The sequence below is a fragment of the Prionailurus bengalensis genome, chromosome C2, assembly GCF_016509475.1.
Source record: "Prionailurus bengalensis isolate Pbe53 chromosome C2, Fcat_Pben_1.1_paternal_pri, whole genome shotgun sequence".
In the NCBI taxonomy this organism is placed as follows: Eukaryota; Metazoa; Chordata; class Mammalia; order Carnivora; family Felidae; genus Prionailurus; species Prionailurus bengalensis.
Genome location: NC_057350.1, coordinates 8,295,500 through 8,304,008, shown reverse-complemented (window position 1 = coordinate 8,304,008; position 8,509 = coordinate 8,295,500). Strand labels below are relative to the sequence as shown.

At 55.4% G+C, this 8,509-nt stretch overlaps 1 protein-coding gene across 1 annotated transcript in view; it reads right to left on the bottom strand.

The window, feature by feature from the left end:
- Window positions 1-1,179: 1,179 nt before the first annotated feature.
- Window positions 1,180-8,509, bottom strand: part of VPS26C (VPS26 endosomal protein sorting factor C) — a 46,978-nt gene continuing 39,648 nt past the window's right edge. The window contains exons 6-8 of the mRNA XM_043593608.1: window positions 4,837-4,987; window positions 4,444-4,596; window positions 1,180-1,893 (exon numbers count right to left, since the gene is read on the bottom strand). Of these exons, the coding sequence (XP_043449543.1) occupies window positions 1,811-1,893; window positions 4,444-4,596; window positions 4,837-4,987 (387 nt within the window). The 3' untranslated portion in view covers window positions 1,180-1,810. The remainder of the gene's footprint in view (window positions 1,894-4,443; window positions 4,597-4,836; window positions 4,988-8,509) is intronic.

Here is an 8,509-nt window from a genome sequence, read left to right as displayed (position 1 = left end):
AGTTACAACATGGCCGAGAACTGGAGCCAGGCCCCTCGCCTGCCGATCTCTGACAGCGCAAGTGCGTTCCTGCCTCGAGGGGCGTTTCCAAATTAATACAGGTAGACACTCACCGTTCAGACTCTTTCCTTCCCCTCCCCCTCCTCTGCTCTTGCTCTAACGGGCGAATTTGGCAGCCCCGGGCACCTGACAGCGGATACCCCGGCCCCAGCCAGCCAGGACAGTAGCCGGGCGGTTGCCGCTGTCCGAGATATCTACACATCTGTGTTTCCCTTAAAAAGCCACGGGAAGTGTCTGGCCAGGAAGGGGAAGGAGACGGCCAGCCTGAGGCCCTTGCCTGGGCCACTCGGATCCAATGAGATGAAAATCAAAGCGGCCAGGCTGCTGGCAGGTCTTGAGTTAATAGCCCCTAAGAAGGGCAGTCGTCATATTTATATCCATAAAACCTATTAACTAAGGAAATTCTATAGCAACATACATCCCAAACCTTTTCTCAAAATTCTTATTTAGCTTTTTTCTTTTTTCACTAAAAATGACTTCTGCCTTTGAAATTTCCCAGAAAGTATGGCCTCTTTGTCTTCTGATACTCTAAACACATCATCAAAGACAATTATTAATGTCACGTGAGCATAAAGGGCGATTTATAAACCGGAAATGCGTTCTCTGGGAGCCAGCTTCGGAATGACTCCGTGGATAAGCGCTGTCAGTTTCGCTGGCGAAGCCCCAGGATAAGGCGGCGCCTGACTCAGGCGTGCGCGTCCTGGGCCTCGCCCGTCGCGGGACGCCGTCGCGGAAGAGAGCGGCGTGGCCAGGGTGCGGGGGTGGGGGGGGGGAGGGGGGTGGTCAGCCGGCCGCCTTGCTCAGGCCTGACCGGGCGGAGGGACCGTCAGGGAGGCCAGGGAACGTGCGAAGCACACGGCCTATTTCTGAGGCCTGTTCGTTGCGGACCACCAGAAACAATGGCAGGATCAGACGGAAGAAACGCGTCGCAACGGGCTCACATTCCGCGAGCCACGTGGCTTTACGAACGCACCTCCGTCCCGGGCTTGGGGGCAGGCCAAGTTCATCACGTCCGGGCCATTTTCCCAGCACCACCCACCGCAGAGGGGTCTTCGCCCACTGCGCCCGGCACAGGTCTCCCGCCATTCGGAACCCACCCAGCAACAACAGGTGCAGACAGACGTTTTTTTCCTCCCGTGCCAGGAAGGGGCGCTTTATTCCAGTTCCCTCAAAACTTGGGAGTTGTTATGAAAAATGTTACAAAAGGACTACAGGACAGAGTCGGGAAAAAATGCTACACCGTTCTAGAGGATGCCGCCTTGCGGCCCCGCGCGGATGATCCGCAGACCCCGTCCCCGCAGCCCCGCGCGGGCGGAACCCACAAACGTCGTAAGCCGGCCGCTTGCCCGTGACCATCCGGCGAAGCTGCTTCGCTGCGGGGGAGTCTTCGGTGCGGAGGGTTTCCTCGGCCTCCGGGATCCCACTTTCCGGCCAAGCACAAACGGCCGTTTGTAGTTTTACTGCCTCTACAAGGGGGCGGTTAAGTCAGGAGTCGCAGGCAGTTTTGCTTTCTGCCAAGCGATCTGGCCAAAAACAACGGAGTCCTGTTGAGTCTTAAAGAAGAGGTCTGACGAGAGGCGAGCACTGGAAGCAGAAGCTTCGCGGTGACTGTGGCCGGGGGTCAGCTCCGTTTCTGACACAGATTCATCGAGAAAGGAAGCACAAGCTGCGGGCTTCGGCTCCCATGGGTCGGCCCCCCAGCCGCATTTCCGCCCCGCAGCTCCCGCCGTCCACACTGCCCGCTCCTGGGCTACATCCTGCACAGCTTCAGCGGAAAGTTCTCGGTGATGAGGTGATCGGGGTGGAGAAGCACAACGATGTTAACCTCAAATTCTGAGAAAAGAAAGAACGGGCGTCACACTCACCTGCCCCCGCAGCAGAGGCCACACACCCACCGCCCGGCTCTGAAGGTGAGGGGCGCACAGGCAGCCCTGGGGGCTTCTGTGCCCGCGACCCGCGACGGTCACCCTCAGCTTCCAGGGGAACCCGGGAGGACTCTCTCTAGGGGAATTTGTCTTCTCTCCTTGGAACAGGAAGAGGTCAGCTTTTCAACCACACTTTCCTCATCCTCTGTCCTTACCAGAGAGAATCTTCTAGAATCCTTTCTGCTCATTCATAGTCTTGCTTTTTTTTTTTTTTTTCCTTCCAACAGTTCTTCATGAAGAACCGACTGGGAACTGGCCAGCTGTGTGGGTCCCTGTCTCCCGCCCCAAGTGAGAGACTGCGGTTTCACTGTTGTTCTTTGCAGGAGGGGTTAATTCACCCCAGACGCCGGTTCAAAGATCGGTCTCTCGTTGACGACAGCAAAAGCGGTGTGTGTGAGCGGGGAGCTCCGTGCCAAGAGGCCAGGGCCAAGCACCAAGGCAGCTCGGCTGGGGAAGGGGCTCTGCAGTCACCTCACCCAAGGCCCTCGTGGCTGGAGTCCTGAGGATAGTGTCCCCGAGGGTGTCTGTCTGCCTTCCGGGGGGGGGGGGAGGGGGGGCCCTGGCAGGAGCTGTGGGCCAGCAGCGCCCCCGTCTCTCTCCTCATGGTGACGATCGCCACGGCACTCGAACGGCCTGCTGGGACTCTGGTGGCCATCGTCTTCCCCCATCCCCCCGCCCCCCTGCCGTCCTCCCTGGAGGGGGCACGGCGTGGCTGGACGCCCGGCAGGCCAGGAAGGCCCAGGCCAGGGAGCTGGTGCTGCCTCTCCTTACGGCAGAGAACACGGGGCAGAACAGCCATTCCGCCCAGGCTCCGGGGCCCTGAGCCGGTCCCCGCGGGAGGACCCGGGCCCGACGGAGCACTGGGTCACGTGTGGTCAGCACCAGCAAAGCTGAAGGGGGCGCACGCAGGTACCGCTGGACACTTGGGACGTACGGCTCGCTCCCACCTCCCAGCCAGACGCCCGGAGCCTCACCTCAGCCGGGCCCATGGACGGCAACTCCAGGGCCCACGGGAGCTGCGGGGCCCAGCCATCGGGCCCTCCCTCTGCTGCGTGCGCTCCCGACCAGCCGTGTCCGGCGGCCTGTGAGCCCCACCAAGTCCCTACTGGTGTCCGGGAGCCTGTCAGCCCCAAACCACACGAAATTGACGATCAGGTCTGAAGAGCATTACTGCTGTCCTGGCTGAAGGACTGAGGGAGTGATTTATATGGAAGAATCACAGGCTCGCATGACATGTTACACGGACACTTTCTAAATCTGATAGAAACAGCATGCAAAAAGGTGCTTAAAATACAGCACAGAAGAACAAAAATGTTTAGAGCTCTTGAAGTTTATGTAGAAAAACCAAGTGAGAAAGCAACAGATAAGCTCCTCCTCCTGGCTTAAAGTCAAAGTATGCTGAAGTAAAACACGGCCTTTAGGACGCTGTGGGCAGCGTGCCGGGGGCCTGACGCTGGTCGCCAGGGGGGCACCTGCGGGGGGCGCTCGCTCTGCACTCCAGCCCCTGGCGCCCTGCCCTCTCTGCTGTGGGCACACACCAGCTATTCGATAATAATCACACACATGTTTTGTGAGAAAAGTCACAGCAGCGGGGCGCCTGGGTGGCTCAGTCTGTTGGGCGTCCAACTTGGGCTCAGGTCATGATCTCACGGTTCGTGGGTTCGAGCCCCGCATCGGGCTCCGTGCTGACAGCTCAGAGCCTGGAGCCTGCTTTGGACTCTGTGTCTCCCTCTCTCTCTGCTCCTGCCCTGCTCGTGCTCAGTCTCTTTCTCTCTCTCTCTCACTAATGAGTAAACGTTAAAAAAAACTTTTTTTTTTTAATTAAAAAAAAAGTCACAGCAGCTTAGCTCGGGTCAGATCTGACCCCACGCTGTCTTTAGCAGACGTCGCCGTCCTTGTGCGTGTTTGGCAAACAGCGGAGTCTGGTGCCCTCTGCTCCTGCCGCGGGTGTCCTCACCCCACGACGTGCTTGTTATGATGTCACATGGCAGGTGAAAGCACTCAAGGGGCTTCACAAATATTCATCACGGAAAATGACCAAGACGCCACCAGCTGGTGGAAGGCAGCAGCCTTCACGGTGATCACACTGACGGTCACTTCCGAGTCTCCCCCAAACGCCAGCCTATCAGACGAGCCTGCCTGACCTCCTCACGCACACGGTGGGCTTGCTCCCCGCTGTGCCAGTTTCCTTCTCGAACCCACGGTCCCTGCCCCACGGCGACAGGGCCACGCTGTCTCCCCGTGGAGGGCCGGCGCCGCTCACGTGTACGGTCAGGGCTGGCACGGCAGCCTCTCGGGGAGCTCCTGCCGAGTGCCCGGAGGACTGGGTGCTCTGGGCCGAGCCCGCCCCAAGCAGACCCGTGTGGGTCTGGGCCTCAGGCACTCGGCGGCCCTTCTGCGGGCCCCGCCTTCGCGGGAGAACCCCCGCAGGCCCGGGGCAGGGAGGCAGCGCGCTTACCCACTTTGAAGTTGGTGGTCTCCAGCGTAGGGCAGGTGAACAGCCGGGGGAAGACCATGTATATGGGGACAGACAGGCTCCGGCAAACATCTCCGTCGGCGATCTGAATGTTCTGAATCTCCGTGGCGTCTCGGGCATATCCTTCGGCACACCCTGGGGGAGGCGGGCCGCCGAGCGGTCAGGACACAGCGGGTGTCCAAACGGGCCGAGCGAGAGACCCCGGGGACTCCGTGAGCACCTGTGTCACCCCGCTCACCCAGCGCGGCCGTCTGCCCCACACGACTCGAGCTGCCTCCCTCCGCGTGGCGCCTTCTCACACGGACGCGTCCGGGAAGCGGGAGGCGCGCCCTCCCGCCCGCTGCCCCCTCGGCACGCCGGCCGCAGGGCCCTTACCGCACGTCTCCACGCGGACCAGCTGCAGCTCTATGCTCTTGATGGCGGCCTCCGAGCTCTCGACCAGCAGCTCGCCCGTCAGCGGCTGCGTGATGACACAGCTGGTTGAGCTGAGATGGCCCCTGATGAGAAACTTGGGGAGCAGGGCTCTCTACGACGAACAGAAGCAAGACGTCAGGGACGAAGGTGCCAAGGGAGATCACTCCACAGTCAGTCACTCGGTGCAGATAAAAACCGAACACAAAGCTGGGTGATTTTCGTAAAACCCACGGTCGAGTCAGCTAACAGACTGAATTACTCAACAGCTGCCCGCAGACACCAGGCGTCCACACGGCCCGCACAGAATGGCCGGCTCCCTCGGAGCTGTCCCGATCGCCTAGATCAGATCTGGAAAGCTCCTTCTTGCCAAGCAACACGACCTAAAAACGCCCGAGGAAGTTGCCAAGAGCGTGTAAGGGCCACGGGCAACCGGTCACACATACACCCAAAAGGTTTAAAAAAAATAATCAACAATTATTGGGGCCTGGGTGGCTCAGTCGGTTAAGCGTTGGACTTCGGCGTAGGCCACGATCTCAGGGTTTGTGGGTTTGAGCCCCGTGTCGGGCTCTGTGCTGACAGCTCGGAGGCTGGAGCCTGCCTCAGATTGTCTCCCTCTCTCTCTGCCCCTCCCCTGCTCATGCTGTCTCTCCCTAAAATAAACATTAAAAAAAAAAAAAATGCTATGCTCCCGATTATGCAATTTTGAAACGCGAAGGCACTTATTTCAAGGAAATTTAAAAAATTTTTTACATTTAGTTTTATTTTTTATTTATTTACTGTTTTTTTAAGTAGGCTTCATTCCCAGTGCAGAGCCCAATGCGGGGCCTGAACTCATGACCATGAGATCAAGACCTGAGCTGAGATCAAGAGCCAGACACTCAAACAACTAAGCCACCCAGGCACCCCTCAAGGGCATTTAAAGAAAACAATTGTCATCAATGCTTGACTAAACCTTTTGGATGCTTCCTCTGTAGACCTAAGAACCTGGTCACAGGTGGATGATGATTTCTTGTGGGAAGTGGATATAAACAGAGGTAGCTGTTCTAGAAGCCTTCACCTCGCTGGTCCCAGTTACTAAAGTGGAGTTTGGAGCACTGCTGTCTCACAGAAACAAAATGCAGCCAAAATGGGAACCACCTATGTAATTTAAAATTTCCTAGTAGCTATATTTTAAGGAGTAAAAGGAAACAGCTAAAATCAACCAAAAGGTCCAAACTCTCCCTTCCACATATAATCAATATTAAAAATTACATTTAGGGGCACCTGGGTGGCTTGGTCGGTTAAGCGTCCGACTTTGGCTCAGGTCATGATCTCACGGTCTGTGAGTTCGAGCCCTGTGTCGAGCTCTGTGCTGACAGCTCAGAGCCTGGAGCCTGTTTCAGATTCTGTGTCTCCCTCTCTCTCTCTGACCCTCACCTGTTCATGCTCTGTCTCTCTCTGTCTCAAAAATAAATAAACGTTAAAAAAAATTTTTTTTTTTTTTAAATTACATTTATATTCTCTTTCTTTTTGAAATCCAGTCAGGACCTGACACCCAGAGCTCATCTCAGTTCAGACTAGCCACACCTCAGGGGCCAGCAGTGGCCGTGACTGGTCTCCCCTGTCAGGCAGCGCCGGAACTGGGGTGCAGGGACCCGCACCTGCTGGCCCCAAGGGCAGAGAGCTCTAAAAAAAGACTTGATTCAAGACAAAGTTCTAAAAATAACTACAGAGAGGCTATTTGTTCCAAAAACTAAAAAGCAGTAGCAGTCTGCATTAAAATTCTTTCAGGCAACTGGCAAAAAAGAAAAGCTCTCAACGCCCAGCTAAAGATTCTGACTAATAATTCACTTTACCCCTCCTCCCGGGGACATGACGTTGGCATAAACAAACAAACAAAAAAACAAGCTACACAGAGAAAGACCAGCCCAGTGAAGTGTTTCTGTGAATAAAAGCGCACGGACAGTGAAGCTCCTGGCTCAGGGAACCACGTCCTGCGGTTAGAAGACAGAGCTCTGCACACGCGTGCTCCCAGAGGGCCCTGGGCAGCCCTGAGGTCAGAGGTGGGGCCCACCCGGGGAAGGGGCAGTCGGGGTGGGGCAGTCACAGGGATGGCGGAACTGGCCATGGGCGGCCTCTGGGGTTAGCATGTCCCCCCTCGAGGGGGACTTCCCACCCAGGACGCTCCCAGAGCAGGCTGGGCGAGCGTCCCCATTTACGGCCACAATGCAGGACGACAAGGCTCTGACCCCAGAAGACAAGCCACCTGCACACCTTCAAAGAGAGCCCACAGGGCCGAATGCCCCTCCCCTGCAGCAGGGCTCCTCAGGTAGAGTGTGCGTGTGTAACCACAAGGACAGATTATCATTTGGGCTGAGGACAGAGAGTCTGGTTAACAAGGCCACACACGTTTGATCCTCGTTTATATAAACATAAGCTGACACCCAAAAACCGATAGACACTTGAGGAAAATAAAAGCAAGAAAAAGAGGCCGACGCCAGCAAACAGGATCACCAGGAAGAGAGATGAAGGGCCGTGTGTCTGCAGGAAGAGGCGCTATCTTGCGAGAGGAACTGCTTGGAGATGAATCACACTGCTGTTGAAGCAAACGTTTCTTTTATTATTATTATTATTTTTTATTATTATTTTTAACGTTTATTTATTTATTTATTTATTTATTTTTTAAACGTTTATTTATTTTTGAGACGGAGAGCGACAGAGCATGAACAGGGGAGGGGCAGAGAGAGAGGGAGACACAGAATCCGAAGCAGGCTCCAGGCTCCGAGCTGTCAGCAGAGAGCCTGATACAGGGCTTGAACTCACAGACCGTGAGATCATGACCTGAGCCGAAGTAGGACGCTCAACCGACTGAGCCACCCAGGCGCCCGAAGCAAACGTTTCAATAGCTGGGCTCCACACCAACCAAAGAGCAAATCAGTGAGCTGGAAGACCGAGCCAAGGACTCTGCTGGGACGCGTCTAAGAGACACCGAGAGATGGTCACAGAGCTGAAGGAAAGACAGCAGGCACACTGACTAAGGACACATCAAAATCCAGGCAAGGGCTTAGACGTTCCACAATGCTAAGGATGGAGAGATACTGGAAGTTTTCAGGACTGGGTAAGGAAGAGGGAGGAGACACAGATGAGCTCGCACAAATTTGGGGATCAGGTCATCATCAGAATCACGAGGCACCAGAACACCAGGCAGCTACTTCCCAAGTTCTAAGGGCAAATGAAATTAGAGCCAGAGTCTTCGACCTGGACAAACTAGGGTTCCAGTGTCTGGTGTCTGTTAGACACTCAAGGATGTAAGTTCACTCCTCGCCCTTTCTGAAAGAACGACTCTAGGATGTACTCCAGCAACACAGAAAATAAACTGAAGACACACGAGAATGGGAGAGGAAGCAACAGGCAGCGATGACCACGGTGACACCTCCAGTGAAGCAGTGACAGTTAAATTCTGCCTGTGATAGTTCAGGCAACTATGAGAAATGGCTTCTAAGCCAACAGAGGCTTAATTAACACTGAGAAAAATGAAACAGACAAACCTGACCTTAGATTTCAGACTATTTCAACAAACAAGGGTGTGGTAGGAGGAAAATGCGAAAATGTTATAAACCTTCCAGCAGAAGGTTCTTGTTCTCCGTGTTGTTAC